The sequence below is a fragment of the Zychaea mexicana genome, assembly GCF_025766255.1.
Source record: "Zychaea mexicana strain RSA 1403 chromosome Unknown BDB00scaffold_10, whole genome shotgun sequence".
Lineage (NCBI taxonomy): Eukaryota > Fungi > Mucoromycota > Mucoromycetes > Mucorales > Lichtheimiaceae > Zychaea > Zychaea mexicana.
Window position 1 is genome coordinate 102,116 of NW_026516673.1, and position 25,115 is coordinate 127,230.

The window sequence follows — 25,115 nt, forward strand, 5'->3', positions numbered from 1 at the left end:
GGCGCAGTGTCCCTTGGGCTTTGTCTCACCATAACACACACTTTTAAAATAGCCTCATTCGCCTATTATTTTCTAAATAGAGGAAAAGCGATTCCGTGTTTATTCAAATATGCACCGCACTACTAAACTTGTCGGTGGTTGCGTCATTTATTTCGCCACCGAATTTGATGTGTCCTTGTTTTTTTAACCAGATTTAGAGTCAATTGGAAAGTATATGGCAACCTGTTTTCAAGCATCATCGCCAAATCCTCGTGATTGATTTGTTCATATCCCACTTGAGAACAACCCCCTCGCAACAACAACAGATCGTCATCTTCGGCACCATCAACAGCAACAGTAGAGAAGATATGATATTAAGGAGTAATACGAACGGGTATCGGATCATTTTATCCGAAACTCTCTTTTTCGTGCGCTGCACCGGGTGTATACACACGACAGCCTTATATGAAATACTTAGGACTCGGCAAAGCCTTTACGCCGGCTATTATTATTATTTTACGCAAGCCTGTCTACCAATCCGGATAGACAAAGCGAGTGAGTTCCACCATCGAGTAATACATGTAATTGTATCCGGAAACCATGGCGTTACTGTTGTTGTATGTTTATGTCGTTTAAACGGCGACTAACTGATCGACTGAATGCAGAAAAAAACTTTTTTATTGGCATAAGCAGGAGCACGGTAATATGATCGTATGTGTAGCATATCGAAAAAACTGCATCACTGCAAGCAAGGTATTATAGAGATCTCACTGTTTGTATACTCGTAACAGCATTGCTATACATAATGTACGATTTATGGTTGCCGCTTTATTTGTCATGGAAGGAGGGCGTAGCGCAACAAACAAGCACCAGCAACAGCATGTATTTGTGTGATCATCGTCTCGCTTTCTCAAAACAGGCGAGACATGAGGCTTTTCAGTACTCTTAAAATATCGATGAAGTTAAAACACGCGGATTAAGAAACAGCAGGGTGGAACGCGACGGAAACGATTTAGACTGCTGCTACTAACTTGATTTTGGCTTATCAGAATAGCCCAAAACTTGCATACTACTGCAGCTTCTCTCTTTTGTATTCCGTATAGTCAGCAGGGGATCGAGGAGGTGCTGTTGGAGCGAGTAGCTTCCAATAGATAGTAACAGCCAGACGATTTGCAGAATGATTATCGCGGTATATTCGGGCTTGTTTCTGTCTCTGAATTGTCCGCACTGTCATGATGGTTCATGGTAACAATAGCGCTATCGATTCTGGGTAATGTGAGCCTCGATGTTAGCAAGCTACAAATTAAGATGCTTTTTTTGGTAATTCTGCCAGTTAAGGCAATAATGTTCGATACGATCATGTCCCCTACCAGAAAGATTGCGCACAGGGAGAAAAAATTGACCCATTCATTAGGCAGACACACACGCTTTCCCAAACTTCGCACACACAAACAGAAGTATCTGTTTTATCCCTCCATCTATTGGTGCTGGTTGACAATAGTAGATAAGGATATAAAAACACGCGCATCCATTCTCGAAAAAGAAGAGCAATGCCATCTTTAGCAAACATAGGAATAATGATGCAACATTCAAGACGACGATAGCAACGGCGATACATATACATGCTTCAACCCCTTGGCTCCCTTACAGTATGGATGTTTTATCTTGCATTTCGCATTTTGAAAATATTTAAAGATGTCGATTGAATTATAATATCGTGATATACGAGTAGAGGCTCCCATAGGTACAAGTAGGAAGAAGAGAAACGAAGAAAAGAAAAGTGTAAGAAGTGTAGCATGCAGCATGCAAGAAGCCTGATTCTCCTTGTTACATTTGAAACTTCTCTTTCTTATCTCCAATAGGGCTATGAGTATGCGAGGAGTTATTATGTAACATCCCCATCTTTTAAGCGTCTCAGGATCCTCGACAAAAATCCTGATAGAAGCTGAAAACAGAGCAAAGCCGAATTCATATATCGTACACTACAGTATGCAGATTCCCAGATATAAACGACACGAAGCAAATGGTAATGTGCATTTGTCAGGTTAAGCAGCTCAAGTTACTTTGTTCTATCGATGTATCCACACTATACATCAGTTAGAGCGACGATGGCTAGGCTCTGTAATGACATAAGCAAAGCGGCCAGCTATACTACTATGCAAGCACTATAAAAAGATGGTGCATCTAATGGCGTAACGGCATTAAAGCCTACTCGAAAAGTTAGGAGAATTCCTGCATGAGCTTTTGCTTGCAGCATATGCGTATGTGAAACATTAGATGCTACTACTATTAACCCCGTCATTGGAGACATAGATAGTTCTTTTCTTACCTAAGCTCGTATGTACCGAGTTTTTTAATTGAACATAATTCTAACTGGCTTAAATTGTGCAGTTGGTGCTTACTATTTGCCTTACTTCCTATTTAAATGACCCGTGGATAAAGGGAAACCTTTCACTTAGATCAGGTTAAAATCGAAGCTTCTATTGATAATGGATTGTTGTGGTACACATGCTATTATTACAAAGGAAGAAAAACTGCACTTTGTACGCTACGTACATATGCTCCGATCTTGGTATCATGCAGGAGTCACAAGCTGGACAGGCAAGGGAAAGAAAGCGAGGGCGGATTTTGCATAAAGTTTGTCTCGTCGCCAAGCGGCTCACCCTCACCCTGTCTATTCACCATCGACGATATGCGCATCTAGTGAGGATGCTTGAGGCTCTCTCAGAGGTAGCGAATTTATGATGGAATTAACAAACTTTCTCCCACTCAATTGGAACGTGATTCTAAAAAGTAGCTGTGCCATATTTCTTTTGCGATTTCTATTCACGTTCGCGCTGACATAAGATATGAATTAGAAAGGGTTAAGAATGCATATTTAAATTTACGCTGACATTGTTGATGACAGTGTAGAACGTTTTACAACATTATCATCCTCTTCCTAGTACAGTACCTACAACCTGTCACATTATAAGAGCATTGCTGTTATACAGTAGCTGTTATATGCAACGGGTTGAATAAAGTATCCATGATGGTATTTTCAAGTAGGAATCTTTGGTGTATGTGCTATGACGTATCTTTTGATTTAATTGAACTCTGTGTCCACCAGTTGCCTCTAACACGTGGCAAAAGTACAAAATATGACATTTATTATATCCATTTATGTATAAAATATGGTAACTATTTCCCGTCGCAAAAATGTGAAAAGATCGAAACGCCTCAATGTGATGAAGCAAAATAGGTAATGAACCAGATTGACGGTCACCATTATCAATGATCGTTCTTTTTTGTGTTACGTACAACAATAAAATACCTTTACTTAAACTTTCTAAACAGAAAAGGGTCGTTTTTGTACACAGAATAAATTGAACTGGAGTGGTGTGGTGCGTGCCTAAAATATGTAGTGGAAATGTGTTATTGATCGTCTACAAGTCAGCACGCGAAGGCCGGTTGACAATAGATGCAATATCGACGCCAGCTCAAAATGCAGTCAATAATTGCTTAGAACGCTTAAAGTGCTGCCAGTGAGCACACCCATGGCATAGATAAAAACAATGGCTTAAAGGGTACATCTGTACATATGACATCACTTACTTGAATAATTCCATATTTCGTGATCACCTTGGTTTTTGGCAGAAAGCGATCGCTTTAACAAAATCTCGGTAGTCCGTTAGTAAGAACTTCCTAAAGACTACCAGAACCTTAAGAATATAAGGACAACTGGTATTGTAGCAACGTGACCGGCTTAACGAGCGGGTATATAGTGTAATTTATCAGGTGCTCTGCAAAAATGCATAAAATAGAGAATAAAAACCCTGTCCTGGTGAGGCTCGTTTGGAAGTGAGCGTTGTTACTTTCGCACATCCGGATGAATGGAAAAGGCTGTGCAGACTCTTTTGAGATAAAGGTGGATGTTTCCTGTCAAATGTTTACGAGTATCTTTAAAAGAATCAATTCATCACTATTAGCAAATTATTATTGTTCACGCAAAAGTTTGTAACATTTTGCTTATTTTAGGTCACAATGATTTACTGGATATACTTACTAGTTGTCGCTTAAACTGCGAATAATAGACAGCAAAGCGCGAGTTAAGCCAAGGACATTCGATAGAAAGGTGAATATGTAATCGCATATACGTCTTCAATAAACAATGCACAATATAATCGACAAATGTATCTTCATACTGTAATTGGGATTTGCAAAGGACGCTCCAGAGAAGTAAGAGAGAATAATAACGCAGCAAGATGATACACATATATTCTAATTATGCACTATTGTGTGAGTGTTCTTGAAAAATTTAAAGCTATACCATGCGGACGATATGGCATGAGTAATTCGGTGTAGCTCTGTAGCGATATATCGGAAATGATGGCCCCGAAGACGCATACGAATGAAAATACAGTAGTACTGCCGGCATAATCGGGGTGGCCGAGAGAGAAAAAAACATTCACCTTCGTAACAAGGCCGCAACAGCGAAGAGAGCCTGAGCACCTTTCGCTCTTGATGCAATGTGCTCGCAAATACGTAGTGCGAGCCAACCATATGCTATGTTGTCGCGTACAGAACGGGGTTTATAATGACGGTTGAGTTGGTTCTACTTGTTTTAATGCTTTGTTTGAAAGTATGACAGCATTCATGGCGAGCAGCTTTTCAATTTTAGTAAGGACGCTGATGATGTCGATGATGGTGCTGCTGTTGGTGCTGCTGCTGCTGCAGGAAAACGCTCGATCTTATACATTGACTCTATTCTACCAACAAGAGAAAAGCCGCCTCTCTTACAAAGGGCGGAACAAGGATAAAGGCAAAATTTGCTGAGTTAGTGACCAGTGTCTATGCAAGACAGCCTTTTTTAGGCACTTCAAGCGCACCTGGTTCTTTTCCGCAAAAAATGAAAACATGTTGACGCACCTTAAAAGACAAGTAACCTGCATATTGTTACCAGCAGCGTCAGCCGTTGAGGAAGATGCCACAACGAATGATCAAGACGATCTTATAAACTTTGACATGGTGAACGGTAAATGAATTGCAAATCGTATGTTGGACCCGCATCACTTTTTTTGGAGAGTATTGAATTTCCTTCTTTAATTAAACCAGATGACGCGACAAGGAGAGAAAGAGGTAATGAATACATTTTGCCAGAAGATAAATCGCGTAATTATGATTTGTTTTTCTTTGAGTAACACTGTCCCGTTTATATTATACGCGAAAAGTAGAGGTCAGACGCGCTTCGCAGTTTCCAAGCAACGCAGCATGTTCCACATGGTCTGAGAGCAATAGCCCCGAAGGTATAGTGGGGCGATTAATTAATAAGGTCCGGCTGTGCTCCGTTCCTGAGTGATACGCATTCTCAAAACAGCAATGCCACTTTTTGCAGTAGAACAAGAGGCAGTTACGAAACGACGAAAAAAGACCATTAGATTTGCCCCAGGTAAGTTAACATTGTTTACACTTTGCAATTGTGTGTGCACGCGTGTATGCGTGTGTGTTTGGGTCTTTTACTTTCCTACGCGTACTGACTACAGCAAAAAACAGAAACTGATGATCGATTTTACTGCCCTTACAAGCGATGCGAATTTTTGGGTGCTAACCAATTGGAATCTATGTATGAGCACATCCGCTTATATCACGACTATCGCTTTCCACAGTATGACCCCGAGTCAGCGTCTATACAATTCTGTACTCCAAGTAATGCCAAGGTGGACCTGACAGGTAAGATCATGTCATTGTATAAACTGCTCTTTCACATCCCTCAATTGTTTCATGCATTTAACTTGCAGTTAGTATATTATTGACATCGTCCGCTTTTTTTTAGTTCTATCAAACAAGCTGCTTGAACCCGGCCAGAGATTAAGAAGTGCGCTCTGCACGAGTAAGTAAAGAATCATTCGCTACCCAATTCCTTCTCAATTATTGTGGCCGTCGTTCAATCTCTCTAACTCCTGCCTCTGCCTTTCGCCTCTTTTCACGGATCCTACTATCTGTACTCATATCACAACACTGACTGATACTTTAATCCTTACACCCACAAGACACATCAACAAAAGTAGCAGGAAGAATTTTGTGCCCGTACATTAGCTGTATGTGGGATGCACAAACGCGAAACTGTATCATCCCTCATTTGCGCCAATCCCATCTTCTTCCTCTTCCAAAATTTCGCAAGAAAGAGCAATACTTCCTTTTCTCGAAAGATGGTGACACTATCGAATTCTCAGGTATATATGTAATAGTTCTATATTGGGCATTGAAAAATTTGAAACTGATCATATCATTGGGCACATCACACATCTACACGCGTGCGTCTTCCCGCACATATACACGAATAGATGACCCTAAAAGCAAAATACTAGAAGATGGAGGACCTATTCATGTGGTCACCGCTAATGATAAAGAAGGCTTCCAATCGCGAAATGCGATAATACTAACACCTTCGAATCCGATTCCACTAAGAGAAGAGGGCAAGTTGACTGGCCGGCGATACTATTGCCCTTACATAGGATGTCCATGTACAAAAAACGAAAGAGCTCGCATCTTTCAGCATATTAGGGGCAAGCATGATTGCACGTTCCCTATCATCCAAGCTCATCGAAAGTACACTTTTAAAGATAGTAAAGGTGAACCTGTGTCATTGGACGGTAAGATAATATGAACTATTGGTCATTACTAAAGTTGAGGCGTATTATCAACATGACTTGTAATCCTTTTTCTCTTATTACATATATCTCTCTTATATTTTGCTAGGCACTAGTCGACTAACGAAAGGCGAGAAGATGACCTTAGAATACGACCATACGGAAAGTAAGTGTTCTCTTCTATTTTCTCTCGCTCTCCCCTGGTTCTAACTCTCGGCCTTATACTTACAAAGTGCTGTGGTATAATGTGTTTTTAAGCTATTCTAATAAGCTAATATGGACTTTAATATATTACTAGGCAAAATTCGATACTTTTGTCCTTTTGAAGGATGTACAACATCGAGCAAGTTTCGACGCTATGTGATATGGCACATTCGTGACGAACATGATCCACAGCTTCCCGATATTGCTATAATACGTCAACCTTTTACGCTTTGTACATCGTCAGGGCGAAAGCTGAGTTTTTCATGTAACGTATTATCATATGTTTGCTTAATCGATGAAACAATTGCAAAGTGGAATGTGAAGCAAGTTCAGTCGTGCTACAAAATGATGATGATGAAAATTTAAACTCTGCAATGAATTATAGATGAAGAGCAGCAGACGCCGGTTCGAAATGGCGAACGATTATCTATAGCTTTTGAAAACTCTGATCAAGGTAAGAGAAAAAGACAAACATCAAACATCTCCCCCACCCAATCATACAAAATGTTGCCGACTATAACTCTTAATTCTATTCATCCTCGCATCTTACAACAAAACAAATTTTCCACCAGATCGAACATACTGCCCTTATCAAGGATGTAATCAGTCATTTCCCCTTTCAAGTCGTTTGTATGACCATCTTCGTCGCAAACACGATACAAATTTTCCATACGTGCAGTCCCATCGACCACGTATGGTAATGTCACTCTCTGGCGAAATGATTGACTTGACTAGTACCGTATATCGTTCTTATCTTCTGGTTCGTCACAATTATACTGAGTATGATATTTCTTCAATGTATATTAGACAATCCTAAACGGAGGTTACTTGATTCCGACGAATGTTTGACGATTGTTTATCAAAACGAAGAAAATCGTAAGAACCAACCTCGCTACTATACTGTGCCATTATGCAATTTCACAATGTGAGTATGATGGATATTAACTTTTTTCATTGGATATGGGTGGCTTTGTGTTCCATATAAGATCAAGGATCCTGTTATCTATGCCCGTACTACGGATGCCATATGAGAAATCCTGTACGCGCTCGTGTATATTCTCATATCCGCGAAATACACGATCAAGAGTTTCCAAGGTTCGAAAGACACCGTGGATCATATCATTCGAGAAGCATGCTGACTGGCAGGAAAATTGAATATGATGGTATGTATGCCACTTTGTATTGTTTCGACTGTAACAATATATACAAGCGAGTTCCTTTGGAGCTCTATCATATTACCACACTGTATACTAACAAGCACGATAATATCTTGGTTTTTCATGTACCAGAGCAATTTATGAGGAAAGGGGATAAAATTGAAATCGTCTATGAAGGCGAAGACGACGAACAAATTGAAGGTATGTACTACAATGTTTGATTTTATCGGTTATTACTTTTAAGCATCAGTGCTTAAATGCTGCTATTGTTGCTGAATAATGATATGATGGCTGACACTGGATCTACTATATGAATTAACGTCAAATTTGTTATTTTGTCCCTACCAAAATTGTTCTGCACCCGCATACAAACAACATACCAAGATTTATAGACATATCCGAGAAGCTCATGATTGCAAGTTCCAATTAGAACGTGTGAATAGAAGACCTATAGTCTATACCGCTGAATCACTCAATACGCGCGTTATAAACTTTTCACGTAAGTCTTCTTTTGCTTTGCACCTTCAACATAGATGATTACTCCTGATACAAGTCAAGCTCATTGCTTTTAACGTTTTTGATCTTTTGCGATTCTATTTATAGTGAATGAACGAGGAACCTTGAAGCCCTCGCAAAAATTGAAATGGCAGCCTTCGGTTTCGAATGAGTAGTTTTAACAGGAAAGGAGGTAGTAGTGAGCAGAAAGGTGCAAAACGAGAGTCATCAGTCTTATAAAAGAAGCAGTTAAAACTTTTGTTTCACATATACATCATACGTTTCTCATACCATATGTAACTTTTTCATTCTAAGTTCTTCTGCCTTACATTCAAAGTCTTTTAAACTGTGTTACGTTTAATTAAAAGCTACGATCACTGTGGAGGTAGGTAGTAATAGTGAATTGAAGATCATTAAAATCTATATTGATTGTTTGAAGTCATGAAGAGTGTGAAGCGGCAGGTGATGTTCTGTGTACTGCGCTGCTATGTAATTGATACTCTATGTACATATGAGGTAACTTCTTCTTTCATTTGCATACACACCTCCACCTCTCTGATATTATTCTGTGTATACTACCAGTTTTTAAAGAAACCCACATCATGTGATACGGCTAAAAAGTCTTTGGCTTCTTTTCTGAAAACAGACCAAGCTTAATGCTACATACAGTACACACAAAAAGTACGAATTGGGTGTCAGAATGATGTATGTATATCTCTTTTGCTGATACACTAAATACAAAGAGATGTCGCCAACGAAGAGTATATATAAACGGCACATGTACACAATACTTTTTTCTTTCAACTCAACTTGTATTATTGTTGCTGTTGTTAGATGACGCAGAAAATGTTCGCGCGTATGTACATTTAGTAGGAGACCCTGTCGGGTGCATCATTATGAAATCGCAGCAAGGTAACTTTATCATTGTTCACACGCAGTCTGCATACTCTGTAGCATTATGTATTACCAGTGTGATTGCTAAAGACGTGTCATATTTGTCCTGACGATGGTTACTGATGTGTCGAGCTTATATATGATAAAACTTATAAATTATCAGATGGTAGCGATGATAGCTCAATCAAGAAGCAAAACAACAAGAAGAATCCAGACAGAAATGATAATACCACCGCAGTAACGGAATCACACATTCACCAGGTGCAAGTTCATTTGGAAGAAGAAGAAATAGGAACAGGCGAGCAAGATGGCTCCTTTCGTAGGTGGCTTGTTGAATTGAAGGCATCTATTTGCGCCCCTCAAACTTCAGCAATTCCATTAAGCAGGTATCTATACATAAATCAAAGTATGCAAGCGAGATCTACTCATTATTATTGACCTTAACACTGCCGATTCTTTGTTTCCCTTTAATGTTTCTTAGCACACTGACATAAGAACCACTCACTAACATCAAGCTACATTTATTATACAGACGTCATGATCGATCTACTGTACTCACTCAAAGGATACAAATTCGAGCATACCAAAGAGTTTACAACGCGGTCAACATGCATAAGAACTATTTGCACGGTCATTGCGCAAGCTTTATCGTCTTCTTGTCGCCTCTTGGAAGTGACATTTGGTCCAAGAATCACGCTTAAAAAACAGGCGCAATTTTCTGCATCTTAATCAGATGAAAACCAAAATGACAAGAAAATCCTGTTGCGATAAGCTACGTGCAAGAAAGAGAGAGAGAGAGAGACGAGCAGCTGAAAACAGACTTTCCAATTTGAAGATCTAGCAGTTATACTAGCCTGTTGGCGTATGCTCTGGTGTTGCCTCTTATAATATAACCCCCTTTCACAAGAAGGGTCGCACCATATCCGCGGTAACAAGCAATTTAAGCGAACACAGAAAGTGAAAAGGAGTGTCAAAGTGTAATAAAGCGCGTTGTGATCATGTCAGCACGGAGCTGTGGGTGGGCAAAAAAAATAAGGAACTTGTCAAGCACATGAAAAAAAAGGCAAAGCAAAAAAAAATAATAAAGCGGTAAAAACGTTTTTGAGAAGAGTGCGAAAGTTTTATTTTGTTTATCATTTTCTTATTTGTGTGTAATAATGTGTGTAATAAATAATAGGAATAATAATCTGTTCGTTCCTCACCCTCCACTGACCCGCACTGGTACATTGCAATCATCTCTTCATGGCGGACCACTGAGCCCATCCAATCATCAGAAGACTCTGAACAATCGCCAGCACTGGCACGGAACTGATCATAGCACGGACAGTGACTCCCGCGCATACAGCCCAACGCCTTTCCAAAACGAACTAAAGTGAAGTAAAAGAAAAGCGAAACTGCTCGCTTTATATAGACGTTTTTTGACTGTCACGCTCGGGACTTCAAAAAGTTCCACCAAGTTCCATGGATTTTCATTGGCTCTTGCTTAATAGTATGGCTTTTAGCATATGGCTCAAAGGGACTATCACGAAAGGAAAGGAAAGGGGGTGTGCTTGGTGGTCATCCAAACAAATGTGCTGCGGCGGTAGTGGTACGTGTCTCTCACCATGCGGAGCTGTACCCTCCGACGATGGTATCGGCGCTTGTTTGTGAGTGGGGCCGTGCACGGCACCGTGTCAAGCGAAAACAAAGACACGAATGCGAATGAGCAAGTACATTCACGGAAGAAATGCTTTTCTGTGAGCAGTAAATGCCGGAATTAGGCGTGACTGACAAGGTAGACAATTCACCATCAGTGAACAGTGAGAACACAATCCACCCAGCAGCCAGTTTACATTCCTTCAGCCAACAAGGCAAACAGCGTGTGTAGATAGCGTAGTTCACAGTGCTTTGATATTATCTTTTGACTGTGTGTGTGGTACTTGATGTTATGTGTGTGCGGAAAAAGATGCCCCCATCGCTGCACTATATAAAACAGACCCGTTATCTTCTATGTTTAACCGTGCTCGTCAAACTGTTGCTTTACCACTTTCGCTATCCGCCAACAGTTCTCTGAAAGTTCTATCCTCCATCCTAAGTATGTGCTGCTGCAGATACGTTGACCCGCTCATAATAAGTATCCGCTGCCGTTAGTGAATTCGACTCATCCTTCTTTTAAAGCAGCGTTCAAGATCCATGGGGACGATCAGAAAAATAACACTACAAACGATGACTTCCTCCAACTTTTACCACTTTTGCGCGTAACTCGTTGCTCCATTTATCACCTTGTTCACTCGCCATTCCTTTGTGCATTTCGAGTGCGAAGTCAGTTGGCCAAATCGTTGCGTCACAATGCGCTTTCACTCTACATAGTTTTCGTTTTAAGGGAAAGCTGTTGGAACGCTCAAGGTTTGACACACGCAACACTTCGTCACTATTTAAAATAGAAAGATCCGTGTTGCGCTCTTCCTGATTTGCTCATTCCTAGACTACCTTTTCTTCCTGCTGATTTACGTCCGTTTTATGCTTGCCATTAGTGTGGGTTTGTGCGTACGCGCTCATAGCCTTCGTTACGTGATAAAAAAATAAGAGAGACGTAGCAAATTTTCCTCTATTGTTGCCTAATTCCACAGCAAAATACATATTGTGTCTCTGATCGCCTCTTTGCAGACTACGTGTCGTTGCCGAATTAATGATGTTATAATAAACCCGAGAGAAAAATCCTGCTCTTTTGCAGTTGCTTTTTATATACGTTTGGTGCACCGTTTACTGTGCATTACGTCCCACTTGGCTTAACATGTAGTCCCTTTTGGTATAATTTAAGGTCCGCTTAATTTTTACCAAGTCTTGTCTTTAGATGCCACAGCAGAATGTGTTGGGGACGAGCAGCTTCTTCGCTACAACACTTCTCCCAGCAGTAATTCCATTCACGACTGGTGCATTGTCTGGTGGCAAGGTGGCATATCAATTGAAGTTGGCAGGGATAGTAATATGTGTTTGCTCTTGGACTACATGCGTTTGCTTTAAACCATGTAGGGTTTCCCGTATAATGAACGCTCCAAGGCTACGTTTTTGGTTTGAGCCACTGTTCCGGTCAGTGTACGGAAATGTTTACCAAGCTCATGTCACCTTTACCAATAGGTCAAGAAGGACTTCGTCTTTGGATCGCTTTTAAAGGCATTGCATACCGTGGGCGATAGCTGATAATGAGCGCCGAAATGACTATCTGTCCCTCCAATAGGGATCGTCGTTTAACAGAAATACCCATAATTCTTGAAAGTTCTCCCAACAGTGGATAATGATGTTTGGGGAATCGTTTGGTCTTATAAATGTGTGGACAGTAGCATATCATCAAATACATAATCAAAGGAACAAGATGGGCGGTGGAAATAAGAAAATCACAACGTGATCTGCCGACGTTGGTCAACATACAAACTTGGGTTAAATTGTTTTAATTTATAATGAGGATAATCATGAAATATCTCCAACAACCATTGGAAAAGAAACGTCGTATATTTGGGCAAGAAAACCATGGCAATCATCATCTACATTTGTGAATGCGGTGCTTCCCGTCTACTTTGCACCATCATCTCATCGATCAAAAAGGCCTCACAATGTTTTTGGTATAAGTTCTATTTTGTCCTGTACGTCGTTGGACACGCTGATAATTACGCCTTGCGGTATCAATTGACGCTCAAGCGAGGCGTGCCCTTTCCCCAGTATCATCGAACAATTGATGAAACACGTTGTAGCCCGACAAATTGCAGAGTAGTTAGTCTGCAAGAGTTACATTACCGAAAGTACAATAACGTTTATGTGCAATACAGTAAAGTGTATAACAATTCAATAGAATCTGTACAAACGACCCATCTGGACGCATAACCAAAACAAGGAGACCCTCAATATGTGTATAAGCAATGACGTATGGCGTGGAGGTGGATTACGATGCCCTTGTGCAAACAAAGCCTGGGCGAAAAGGAATCTAAACAGGAACACTAACAAACATGAACAAAGAGATAGCAAGGGTGAGTATTCTTCAGCATTGATTCCGGGGAAAAAATAGCTGTAAAAGATAACGAACAACAACAGCGCAAAGCATGTGTTATTTCCATTGCTGTGTGGGTGGGCTTAGTTGCATTGGGGATGTGGAGTGTTTTTTTCTTTTGATGAATATAAATATAGGTATATGATGGTGTGAAACTTAGATATGCGGGAATTGTAGGGATACTGTTAGGGTGACTCATACTAAGTCTGAGGGCGGGTACAAGTGATGAAAAGTGAATATCGCGGCAAAAGTGCTTCCGTAGGAAGAAATATGTTGGTTACAAGAGACTAACTCGCTTCAAAGAAAAGCAAATCCACACTCAGAAATCCTGGTCGCCTGTTATCTTCGTCAATTAAGCTTTTATGAAGGAACATAGAGATGTAAATGAGTACAGCTATCCAACAACAGTCAAGCTCAAATGCTCAAGGGATTCGTCCGTAATATAGTTGTTTCCTTTGTTAGTTTTGGGGTGCGAGAAAGCTGTATAGTTGCTGCGGTTGCTGCGGTAACTATGTATTGTATTCTGATTGCGCTTGGTATGTGGTTCTTTTGTATGTTTGGTTTATTTGTTATAGGTGGTTCTCGGGGTAACAGTGGACATGACAAACACGCGAAACTGCCAGGTAAACTACTACTAACCTACGTGACTGAATAGCCAGCTAATCCTATTAAGAGAGTTTTTATGCACATAAGCTTCAGTGAATTGAACACTACCGTTGTGAGATATAGCGAGCTGTACTATTAATACTGTTAAATAAGGCTATAGATACAAGATCTTCGGCCTTTGTTTGAATGATAATTTGAAATGATTATATAGCTTCAAAGTTTGCTTTATTTTATGGAAGACTGGATTGACCAGAGCCATTGAAATGATTATATGCATACTACATTCAATGTATTGTACCGTTTAAACTTTTGTTCTATTTAAAGACGATAGTCCTTGAGGCTCTCATCATCCCAACTGCAGAAAGAACCGGTCATAGCACGAGGAGGCTTCGCTGCAAGAGCTGCCAATACATGTCCCGACTGCTCGGGGCGCACAAGTGCACCCGAGTTATACAGGTCGATGAACTTTTGGTGGTCATCCTTCATCGATTCCTTGCCTGGCAAAGACAGTGTCGTTGTTAGTGTACAGAAAAGGAAAAGTGGATATAGAGCGCCAAGTGCCCAGCAATAAAGCGTGCATGTATACCTTCAGCGCGGAGCACGCTTTGCATGTCCGTGTCTACGATACCAGGTCGAATAGCAATGCTGGTCACATCAGACTCTTCGGCTGACAAGGTCGAGGCCAAATGATTCATGGCAGCCTTGGATCTAACGTATACGCATACATACTAAGCTGAGTTGACCTATAGCAAAAGCTTAAATTTTAACTTACGATCCATAAGCAGCCCATCCAAGATATCCTCGAGAAGCGGCACCCGATGACACCATAATAATTGAACCCTTTGACTTGCGCAAGTGAGGCAATGCTTCTTGAATAAGCGAAACAATTGAGAAAAAGTTGATATCAAACGAACTACAGAATCAAAGACATATTCTCGAATGAATCTCCTCGTACAACGTCTACACACCCTTCAATTACTCTTTCCCGCTTTTTCCCATATTCCTACCGCTTGAACTCTTCGATAGAGACGTCGGCAACCGAAGCTAGTGGCTGAACGACACTTTAAACATGTAGTAGGTTAGTACCATCCTCCATACAATAAAGTCGCGCTTATACATGTTGTATTACCCTGCATTGGCAATTATAGCATCAAGTTGACCCCATTTCTCAATGGCCAGTGCTACGGATTGCTTTACAATCTGAATGTCAGTAACGTCGCCAGCAACAACAACAAGCGAATCGGCCTTGCCAAGTTTATCTGCTTCGGATTGAAGCTCCTTGAGTAAATCAGCATTTCGTGCGACGGCGACAACGCGAGCGTTAAAGGTGGTCAGAGCAGCCAAAGCAGTTGCCTTGCCAATACCACGGGACGCGCCTGTGAGAAGAAACACGGGTGAAGCAGCAGCCATTTTTTTGTTACTATAATAAGTATGCAGGTAAAAAGAAACTGGTTTTTTACGGAAATTGCTGCTTTCAACACCTTTATATTCGGTTTCAAGAACCAAAGTTTCAAGCGGAGAGTGGTGAACCAATGTTGGTACCCAAAGTATGGTATGGTCACAACAACCAAAGCTTGTAAAGTTATTTTCATCAAATTTGTGAAGAGTGGATATTACTTGCATTTACGCTCGACTAACGTCGATTGCCTTATAAGAGCTGGGCACATCCTTTTTAACCGTCATAGTAATGTAACGAACGCGTCGTTGCTGAGCAGATGCTATCACCTTAGCTGGAAGCTTATATGCTAGAAAGGACAGCTAGTACCTCGATGCATAGCTCCTGCCATTATGAAGACTTGAAAACATACATAGGAGCCGAGACGTGTCTGTCATCCTTTTTTATGCAACCGCTTGGAAATATACTCAGGGAGACCTTTTGATATCACATAACAGCCTTTCAATTGACCATTATTATTTGTTCTCGACAAATGCTTTTAGTCCTTTTACTAGTATTTTTGTTTTTAGATGCATGATAAAGTAAAATCAAAAAGAAATTTATCGGCTTTGTACCTATTGTGATTTATAAAAGCAAACATTTGTTAAATAAGTTCATCTACCCACTGGCGCGCGAATAAACCCCAAAAATAAAAGGTTGTCTTACCAAATCGTCAATCTTGAGGATCATCTTGACAGTTTCGGCTGCAAGCTCCATAGCACTTGTTGATACCAAAAGGGGCTGAATGACATTTTCTTCGAGAATGTTGGTAATAGTGCCCTTCTTGACATTGATACCGGCGGTCTTTTCGCCGTGAGCGTGTCGGTTTCTAAGCTCAGTGACGATTGAGATGGGGTTCAGACCAGCGTTCTCGGCGAGCGTGGTAGGGATCACCTCAAGTGCCTCTGCAAAGGCCTGGAAACAGTACTGTTCCATGCCCTTCAAGGTCTTTGCAAAGGCCATCAATTTCTGCGAGATTTCGATTTCTGGGGCACCGCCACCGGCAATCAAAGCCTTCTTCTTGACCAAGCATCGAACGACGCAAAGAGCATCGTGAAGCGAACGGTGAGATTCTTCCAAGACGAGCGAGTTGGCACCACGGCACAAGACAGATACGGTTTTGCCGGCGTGCTTCATGCCCGTCACTTTGACAATTCTTGAGCCTGCAGAGTCGCTTTCTTCAATCAAATCTGCGTATCCGAGCTTGTCATCTGTGAAGGATTCAACATCGGCCACGGGCTTACATCCAAGCGACTAGCCAAAGGAGGGAGCAGAGACAGAACAATACTGTTAGATCTGAATAAAACATTCATATGATATACGAAGATGTCTATATTTACCTTGGCAATAAATTCAATCTCATCACGTTCAACGTCCTTGACAACCATAATCTTAAGTTTGGCCAAGAAGTGCAAAGACAAATCGTTGACGGCATCACGGAGGATGGACTTTTGAATAAGCAACACATTGCAGCCAGATTTCTTGATTTTCTTGCACATGTTCAACAAGTATTGACGTTCCTCCTTCAAAATCTTGTCCATTTGTCTGTAGTCGTTAACAACGATTTGGTTTTCCATCTATTATAAAGTCACCGTTAGTTCATTTCTGCTGTTGCTCAGACCAACCTTTAGAAATATTAAATAACTTGCAACTGATATTGAGAGAGCTGCTTACATCAGGCTTGGGTGGTGAAAGCTGGAACTGAATTAAACCAATCTTGGCCTTTTCCATACGAGTAGGACCACCAGCGCTCTTGACCACGTTCTGGTTCAAAACAAGACCATCAATGAGCTCGGTATCATCGATGGTGCCACCCACTTTCTTGACGACACGAATATCTTTGATATTCACATTATCAGTGACGGCAGGATCGATCACGCGCGTTACTGCGTCGACAGCAATGGGAGCGAGGAGGGAGGAATATTGTGAAACGATCTTTATATGGACGAGAAACAGTTAGCGTGTCTTTTTTCTTCCAAATTCATATTGTCATCTCTCAAGATCCATATAGCTCTCCGTTTCATCTCTTTGTCCCTCATGTTTGCCACGCAATCTTACCTTGGAGTTGAGGGAAGTGGAAGCTGCTCTCAGCAACGATTCGCGATCAGAAAGATCAATTGGAGTGGCCATCTCGGAAAGGTACTCGACGGCTTTCTGGGCAGCACGTTGGAAGGATTCGGCGATAGTAGTCGGGTGAATACCTGTACATTATTGGGTGAAGAAAGGAAAGGGCGATAAGAAAGTATGAGTTTTATTGATCAGTTTACTGCTTAGCTTGGGATCGAGTTCCACACCATATAAAAGCACCATAAACTATCTTTTTTACCTTTGTTCAACATCTTTTCGGCAGCAGCAAGAAGAGAGCTGCAAAGAACTACAACGGATGTAGTACCATCACCAGCTTCAACATCTTGTGCAGCAGCCAAATCGACAAGCTATACACGTCATTAAATTAGCGAGATCTTCCAAATGACGACGTCCTCGCCCCCTTTCTTTCCTCAAATAAAGAGCTCAATCGATCGTCGTTACCATTTTAGCAGCAGGATGAAGGACAGACATATGTTTAAGAATCGTGGCACCATCGTTGGTAATAACAACTTCACCACTACCGGTTTGGATCTATCGAATAATTTTTTTTAGGTTTGACAGTTTATAGCACGACGCATGTGCGTGCGTAACGCGATTGAACTCGGAACTTGCATCGTGTAAGGAAAAATGAAAGGAAAAAATGGGTATTTACCATCTTGTCCATGCCACGAGGACCAAGCGATGTTCGGATGGCATCACCAACAGCTAGAAAAATATAATGTAAAGTGTCAAAATGGTACTCATCTGTCGAGATCGTCGTAATCCTTCCACCCCTCCTTTTTTTCTCGCAATCTTTTTCTAGGACGTCCTCGGCTTTTTCCCAAAATCTCATATATTGACAGATTCTCTTTTTCGTGCTTTACCCTTAGCAGCAACAATGTTGCTTAACCGGACTTCGGTGGGTTTGTCTTTTTCTTGAAAGCTGTTTTTGCTTGGTGCGGGTTTTGCTACTTCGGCCATTACTGTGATGATGAGAGAGAACGCGCGTGTTCAGAAAGTGTGTTTTTGACGGGAAACGAAGTCTCAAACTCAAAAAGGTGCAGCTGAGTTCCAGAAAATAGCGTGGCACACAGGACTCAGTCAGTCCGGTAGTCTGACAGGTCCCAGCAGCGCTCAAAAAAGAACTACCCATTGATAATTGATATATCGCCTTTCCTCTTGCAAGAAAGAAATATGTACTTTATACCAAGAGTCACATAAAGAAGTACTTGTAGCAGTAGGTATCATTGAAATATGTACATTCGCTAACAAAATTCGCCTATCCTATATTTTATCCATTATTTCGACAATGGTGGAGGCGCACCCTTCCTTCATAGCGACACACTGTCACCACTGTTCTGTTGCCCATGCTCAACGTCAGATTCGCTGTTGTTGTTGATTGATTGTTCGGTCGAGTCATTGTAACAAAACGGGGCATCTTCCTAGTATCGAGATCAAGGCTGATATTGGCCGCTGCTTGCAAATGCTCGATCCAAGAGACCATATCCGTAGTATTCATCAACCGCATCAAAAACTGATCGCCCGTAGTAGCAGCTCTGAGACGAAGCACGCTTGGCTTCTTATGAAACTCGGGGGCCAGCCCCGCTTCTACGCGTTGCATTGAGAGGGTATATACTGGTTTCGTTTCATCCTTGTTCTTATACATGTATAATGCCGTGCCCCATAATCGTATATAAAACTTTCTATATATACGAATACGTTGCATCAAAAGTTTAGTCCGCGTGTCGTCAGCATAAAATGCACTCTCATGCAGCAGCAAGTATTCTCAAGTAGGGAGAAAACTGAAAGTAGTACAGTAGCTATGATATATCACTACTATTACTAATATTACTTGCCTCCATCGAATTCGACTGGATGACGGCGGTTGACTACCAGTTTCTTGCTTTATTTTCACATAGCCCATTTTATAAACTGTACACGTGTATGGCGGTAGTTCATCGACAAGAGTACTATGCCCTCCTTCGTCTTCCGCTTGCTGTAATCGTAATCGGTTCTTGCTGCTGTGGCTGTGGCTGTGGCTGTGGCTGTTGTGGTTTTTGCTGCGGGATGGATCCTCAAATGCGGAAGAATAACGATCATGATCGTTATAGTGATATGCCGGAAGTTTGCGTTTGATCATATCCGTATGCGATGAAATGAGCGGCAATCCATTTTTCTTTGAAAAGCCAACCATGCAATAAAGTGAAAAGTGGAAAGAAAGACAAAAAGATAAAATAGGGATTCAGTTCGTCGTGGCAAAGCCAAAGCATTGGAAACCACTGGGGGGGGGGGCATTTGAAGAGTTCCTTACTTTGACAGGGGACTCACTCGCTTATGAACATATGATAATTTTGCCACCCCGTCTCCCTTGTCATAACGATTTGGTAATGTCAATGCAACAATGGCCAATATAGACCCTTGCTTTGTTGAGTGCGAGATCTCCAAATATGGCCTTTTTCTCAATAGGAACTGCGCGTGTACATAAACATGTTGTATTCTTTTAAATACCCAAAGCTGCCTTTTGCAGCATTGGCCCATGTTGCAACCGTTGCTATGATACAAGTGTTTGACGGGAATTCATGTTCCAAACTCTCGGACCCGACCTTCGCGAACGGTGAAGAATAAAACCAGAGTTTATATATGAACAAGCGAAAGAGGTTAAACGAACCAAAGATCGTGCTGGCTGATAGACACACTGTATCAGTCACGCACATTGGGATTTGCGGGAACGACAAAAAAAGAGCGACGCAAAAAAAAAGCGTGCTGGATCAATACCCCCTGCTTCTTGTTCCGCTTCTTTTTTACTTTCTCTTGCTCGCTCCTGGAACCTCGGGTCCTTATTCTCATTCATTCGCTTCCGCGCCTTTGATTTCTCTTGATTTCCTTCCTGGGAACGTCCTGCCAAAACTTTCCTGACAAAGAAGGTATACATTATTGAGAAAGAACGAGTAGCTTTTGCAAATGGGCAACAACAAGGAATATGTGGATCAGCATCGCGCTGCCACCGACTTGGTAGACCATGAATCAGTTACTTCTAGCACAAGCAATCAAAGCCTCTGTGAGTAGCTTTTTGTCTCTTTTTTTTTATATAGCATAAGGAATACTGCTAAACCAGGAAGCAGTAGTTCCTTGATATAGTGGAAACCGGAAAAGAGAAAGGGAGGGTTTCCAAGGGAGCCGACAAATGTCAACTGATACATTCACGTGTGTGGCTTTCCTTTGCCTTTTTTTTCTACTATTTGTATAAGTTCATCCACATACCCTGACGGCTCTGGCACTTTTGTTGGGATGGTTATTTTATGCTGCAGTCCGCACCAACTATGAAGACACTGAAACAAGCGTCAAACTGGGCATTTCGGCTGCTATGGGCTGTTTCGTCTTTATTGGCATGCTCCAGTTCCGGGATGGTCCCTTTATTCGACCCAGTGTGCCGTTCTGGCGTGCCGTATTAAGTCTAAGTGTCCTGTACCAAATGGTCCTTGTCTTTTTACTGTTCCTGGTAAGATCACACAGAAATAACAAAGTCTTTTTCTTTTGACACGTCGTAAAATCCGACTCGTTTTTGTGTTACTCACATCCCACGTAATATTCTAAATGCTGTGCTACAACGGAACAATTTAGAACAAGGATGAAGCCCGTCGATTCATGGTTTATTTTGATACCGGGTTGGGTGAACAATTGCCAGAACGATCGTATGCAGATCAGTGTGATTTGAGTATGGAAACATTCAAGGTTGGTTCTATATGGTCAATATGAGCAAGAGGAAAATGGTGGACAATGGAAGAGATATTGATTCTATCTCATATTTTAGAACCAAGTGGATATTTTCGTATTAGCCCACGTTGTTGGTTGGTACGGAAAGGCTATTATCTTGCGCGACTATTGGCTGTGCTGGATCTTGTCTGTCACATTTGAATTGTGTGAATATTCATTAGAACACCAACTCAACAACTTTGCCGAATGTTGGTGGGATCATGTAAGTAGTAATCTGTGCGTTTCATCTTGCAATATTGTTGGATTATTCCTTAAGCTTGGCTAACCGGGGTGTATGCTGGGCTGGGTTTTTTTTTTCATTTCACAGTGGATCTTGGATGTACTCGTATGTAACTGGGGTGGTATCTACCTTGGAGTCAAGACCTGCCAGTACTTTGAGATGAAGGTAAATATACGATTTAAAATAGCACTAAATCCATGCATAAATCATGTACTGAAACCTCTTGCGGTAAACTATACAGCAATACACGTGGGTTGGTTTCCGTCAAATCAAATCATTACGAGGCAAAGCAAAACGCGCAGTCCAGCAATTCACGCCTCACGATTGGACACGGTTTGAATGGAAAGCTACCAGTAGCCCTAAAAACTACTTTGGTGTTGTTGGCCTAATGATCGTTGTAAGTATATTATATGTAGTGAACGCGTTTATTTCAGCTCTCAATGATTTTTGTACTTTGACACATTATTCGTTATGCTAAACTCGCGTACTCTATAGGCATTACAATGCGAGCTCAACTGCTTTTATCTGAAATATTTATTGTGGGTTCCCCCAGAGCATCCAATTAATACCTACCGCCTCATACTCATGTTCTTGTTCTCGTTGCCCGCAGCACGAGACGTTTATCAATATCTAATGGCTAGGTAAAGTTGACGCGGCGCTTTGAACTTATCGTTACCAAAATGGGTAATTTTACCTGTCTCTGTTCCTCACTCTCACATTGCGCTTTTTTTTTTAGTGGTGACACCAAGCTGGGTGCACATGCTTGGCTAATGATATGCAACATCATGACTGAGACCATCATTTGCTTGAAGTTCTCGGAAAACGAGTTCCCTGTTCCAGCACCTATGGTCGTCAAAGTCGCATGGTCTGCAGTAGCCTTCATTGTTCTCTTTGCATTCCCATTATGGCGATTCATTATTTATCAACCTCCACCACCTATCCAGCTGTCCTATGATGATAAAGACGAATAAGCATCTTAATTTCTACTAGCTAATGCAACTATACTTCACATAACCATAGCTATATGTTTACATACTTGTCATTTAACTCCTTTCTCTCTATATGTATCCAGTATCCATCCCTCCCTCTTCGATAATCATAGATCTTATTCTACATCCCATCTAGCAGACCTCTTTATCCCCCGTTTCTTTTTATCATTATCATCATATTTATCTGTCTTCTCCATCCGAAGGCATTCCCCCAACTGCACACGTGCACCCCATCTTCCTCCTGACAGAGATAACTTTAGCGTCGTTATAATATCACTCGAATTGGTCGCTTCGAACCATCATCTGTCTCTCTATCTCTTACCGTCCCTTTGCCTCCGCGGATGCAGACCATGTAAAAGAGACCGTGTACTTGCGCTATAAAAGCTTACTGTTCGGAGGATCTGCGTACCTGGTTTTGTTCATTTACACATATATATTTCTATCCATTTATCCAAAAACTTTTTTTCCTTTTTCTTCCTGAACCCGGACATTCTATTGTATTGCTCAAGGATGGAATCGTCCACTTGCCTTTTTGTAAGTGATATCATCAATTTTTACGGTTTGTGTTCCTGGACTATTTATCGATTAATTACTTGAACTAGCAGCATCCAGGGGCAAATGGAGATTTTACCCCATGTTTTCGAGAAATGTTAGTATATACAGTATGTGGTAGCGCTCAAGGATGGCAAGGTTGCAGCTGCAGGCAAGCCACAGGATGTTGCTGCAACAGGTGTGCTTGGTGATGAAGTTATTCTCTCCTCTAGCAATGATGAGGATACGTTGACCACGACAACGATGCGAACCGATACGACTGCAGCTACTGCTTACACAAGATCATCGGGCAAAAAGAGAAGAAACACAGGTTTGAAGGGCAAAAATAACACCACACTTGGTACGGGAAATGGTGGAAAACTGATCAAGGAAGAAACCAGAACTGAAGGCGGCGTCTCATGCCAAGGTGCATGCGGTTTATTTCTACGCCTTCGGTGGTTTTCTCTTCTGGATTGGAGTATTGTATCACCATGACGCAAGATCATTGACTCAAGATATGACAACAGCTTCTTCGCCTCCTTCTGATGAACCTAACAACAGTGTTGATGGTTTGATGGCCTCATCACTTGTAAATGTTTTCCAACAAGGCGAGTACAACGGCATCACTCTCACCTATGGCTGCGCACTGGTCGTTCGCCTCAAGGTTCTTTTCTCAGGATAGTAGCGATGCTGGTACTGCGAACGTGCTCTATTATCTTAGTATATACTTTAGGATTGGTATATTCGGCGTGGTCATGACTACGCTACGATCTTTTATTCTTTTCACCGGATCTCTTCGCGCTTCGCGCCATATTCAAGCGCAGCTCCTCGACGCTATCCTCCGTGCCAAGGTCCGGTTCTTTGATACAGCACCTATGAGTCGTATCATCAATCGGTTCTCGACTGAAATGGAGACCATCGACCAAGCACTCGCACCATCCATGTCATCGCTCCTGTACTCATGTGTGGCAGCTTCATGTGTTGTGGTCCTGATCAGCACCATCATCCCCATCTTCTTGATCCCTGGTGCGTTTATTGCTGGTCTCTTCTGGTATATCGGCATGTACTATCTCAGCACCTCCGGCGACATGAAACGTCTCAGCTCTGTGTCACGAAGCCCAATCTATATCCAATCCCAAGAGACCGTCAGCGGCGTGGCCACCATCTGTGCTTTTGGTTTCCAGCGTCGTTTCATCAAAGAGAACTACGACATGATCGACAACAACAACCGGCCGTTTATCTGGATGTGGGGTGCCAACCGATGGCTTCATTGCCGCATTGACATTCTTGGTACATTTGTTGGCTCTGTGACTGGTATCGGGCTTCTGGTCTCACGATCCTCCATCGATGCTGGTTTGGCCGACTTGGCGCTATCCTACTCGCTTACCATTACAAGATACATCCTGTGGGTTGTCCGTCAATACGCCATGTACGAGATGAACCGCAACTCGGTCGAGCGGGTCCAAGAATACCTGGACGTTGAGCAAGAGCCATCGGCACTGATCGAAGCCACGCGGCCACAGAATCCAAGCTGGCCGGAAAACGGATCTGTCAAAGTCTACCAGTTGGAGATCAAATACTCTCCTGAAAACCCGCCTGTATTGCATGGCATTTCGTTTGAGACGCGACCACGCGAAAAAGTTGATTCATGGAGGCCAGCAGCGGGTCCAACGCCATCGACGGGGTGGACATTGCCCAAATAGGCCTTTTCGACCTGCGTAGTCGATTGACCATTATTCCACAAGACCCAGTGCTATTCTCAGGAACGCTTCGCAGCAACTTGGATCCCTTCCACGAGTTCACAGACGCAGATTTGTACGCTGCACTGAAACGACCGCACCTTGTCCATGACGGCAACTACGAACAGGTCAGCCCCGACAGCCCAGTAGCAAAACAACGGCCGCAACTGGTCCAAGAGCAGCGGCAGCTGATTGCCTTGGCCCGTGCGCTTGTGAAGAAGTCGTCGCTCATTGTCTTGGACGAGGCAACGTCGTCTGTGGACTTTGTTACCGATCACAAGATCCAACAAACAATCCGGTCCGAGTTTACCGGATCTTGGTTCTGGACCAGGGCAGAGTGGTGGAGTTTGATACGCCGTACGCACTGATGACTCG

General features: G+C 42.0%; 8 protein-coding genes across 8 annotated transcripts; 4 read left to right on the forward strand and 4 right to left on the reverse strand.

Annotated features, from left to right (window-relative positions):
* Positions 1 to 4,827: 4,827 nt before the first annotated feature.
* On the forward strand, positions 4,828 to 8,836 carry BDB00DRAFT_926048 (uncharacterized protein). The gene is made up of 16 exons (XM_053128828.1): positions 4,828 to 4,993; positions 5,074 to 5,097; positions 5,190 to 5,264; positions 5,336 to 5,407; positions 5,512 to 5,688; positions 5,792 to 5,848; positions 6,009 to 6,191; positions 6,303 to 6,611; positions 6,718 to 6,774; positions 6,907 to 7,077; positions 7,198 to 7,266; positions 7,385 to 7,546; positions 7,620 to 7,688; positions 7,799 to 7,975; positions 8,102 to 8,170; positions 8,573 to 8,836. Exons 1-16 carry the CDS (start codon positions 4,876 to 4,878, stop codon positions 8,638 to 8,640), a joined length of 1,857 nt encoding a protein of 618 aa, XP_052983418.1. The 5' UTR covers positions 4,828 to 4,875; the 3' UTR covers positions 8,641 to 8,836.
* Positions 8,837 to 9,360: 524 nt separating this feature from the next.
* BDB00DRAFT_784900 (uncharacterized protein) lies at positions 9,361 to 10,059 on the forward strand (the record flags this gene model as incomplete). The annotated part of the gene is made up of 3 exons (XM_053120498.1): positions 9,361 to 9,376; positions 9,522 to 9,744; positions 9,891 to 10,059. The coding sequence occupies 3 exons, from the start codon at positions 9,361 to 9,363 to the stop codon at positions 10,057 to 10,059; spliced, it is 408 nt and encodes a 135-aa protein (XP_052983419.1).
* Positions 10,060 to 10,935: 876 nt separating this feature from the next.
* Positions 10,936 to 11,216, reverse strand: BDB00DRAFT_805211 (uncharacterized protein; the record flags this gene model as incomplete). The annotated part of the gene is made up of 1 exon (XM_053122173.1): positions 10,936 to 11,216. A coding segment is annotated over one exon (213 nt), but the record flags the coding sequence as incomplete, so codon positions are not given.
* Positions 11,217 to 14,153: 2,937 nt separating this feature from the next.
* Positions 14,154 to 15,896, reverse strand: BDB00DRAFT_805224 (uncharacterized protein). Its single transcript, XM_053122174.1, has 5 exons — positions 15,115 to 15,896; positions 14,993 to 15,046; positions 14,758 to 14,898; positions 14,572 to 14,693; positions 14,154 to 14,482 (listed from the first exon to the last, which is right to left on the reverse strand). Exons 1-5 carry the CDS (start codon positions 15,606 to 15,608, stop codon positions 14,304 to 14,306), a joined length of 990 nt encoding a protein of 329 aa, XP_052983421.1. The 5' UTR covers positions 15,609 to 15,896; the 3' UTR covers positions 14,154 to 14,303.
* Positions 15,897 to 18,529, reverse strand: BDB00DRAFT_805230 (T-complex protein 1 subunit delta). The gene is made up of 9 exons (XM_053122175.1): positions 18,372 to 18,529; positions 18,161 to 18,213; positions 17,950 to 18,039; positions 17,747 to 17,855; positions 17,479 to 17,621; positions 17,095 to 17,355; positions 16,761 to 16,997; positions 16,087 to 16,674; positions 15,897 to 15,995 (listed from the first exon to the last, which is right to left on the reverse strand). Exons 1-9 carry the CDS (start codon positions 18,466 to 18,468, stop codon positions 15,981 to 15,983), a joined length of 1,593 nt encoding a protein of 530 aa, XP_052983422.1. The 5' UTR covers positions 18,469 to 18,529; the 3' UTR covers positions 15,897 to 15,980.
* Positions 18,530 to 18,655: 126 nt separating this feature from the next.
* Positions 18,656 to 19,690, reverse strand: BDB00DRAFT_805231 (uncharacterized protein). The gene is made up of 2 exons (XM_053122176.1): positions 19,344 to 19,690; positions 18,656 to 19,190 (listed from the first exon to the last, which is right to left on the reverse strand). The coding sequence occupies exons 1-2, from the start codon at positions 19,679 to 19,681 to the stop codon at positions 18,779 to 18,781; spliced, it is 750 nt and encodes a 249-aa protein (XP_052983423.1). The 5' UTR covers positions 19,682 to 19,690; the 3' UTR covers positions 18,656 to 18,778.
* A 937-nt stretch (positions 19,691 to 20,627) lies between these two features.
* Positions 20,628 to 22,716, forward strand: BDB00DRAFT_18021 (phosphatidyl serine synthase). Its single transcript, XM_053116363.1, has 7 exons — positions 20,628 to 20,986; positions 21,109 to 21,219; positions 21,299 to 21,463; positions 21,569 to 21,646; positions 21,723 to 21,878; positions 21,977 to 22,122; positions 22,218 to 22,716. The coding sequence occupies exons 1-7, from the start codon at positions 20,852 to 20,854 to the stop codon at positions 22,450 to 22,452; spliced, it is 1,026 nt and encodes a 341-aa protein (XP_052983424.1). The 5' UTR covers positions 20,628 to 20,851; the 3' UTR covers positions 22,453 to 22,716.
* A 264-nt stretch (positions 22,717 to 22,980) lies between these two features.
* Positions 22,981 to 25,108, forward strand: BDB00DRAFT_784904 (ABC transporter type 1, transmembrane domain-containing protein; the record flags this gene model as incomplete). Its single annotated transcript, XM_053120499.1, has 5 exons — positions 22,981 to 23,004; positions 23,134 to 23,428; positions 23,529 to 23,682; positions 23,723 to 24,666; positions 24,705 to 25,108. The coding sequence occupies 5 exons, from the start codon at positions 22,981 to 22,983 to the stop codon at positions 25,106 to 25,108; spliced, it is 1,821 nt and encodes a 606-aa protein (XP_052983425.1).
* Between the last annotated feature and the right edge of the window lie 7 nt (positions 25,109 to 25,115).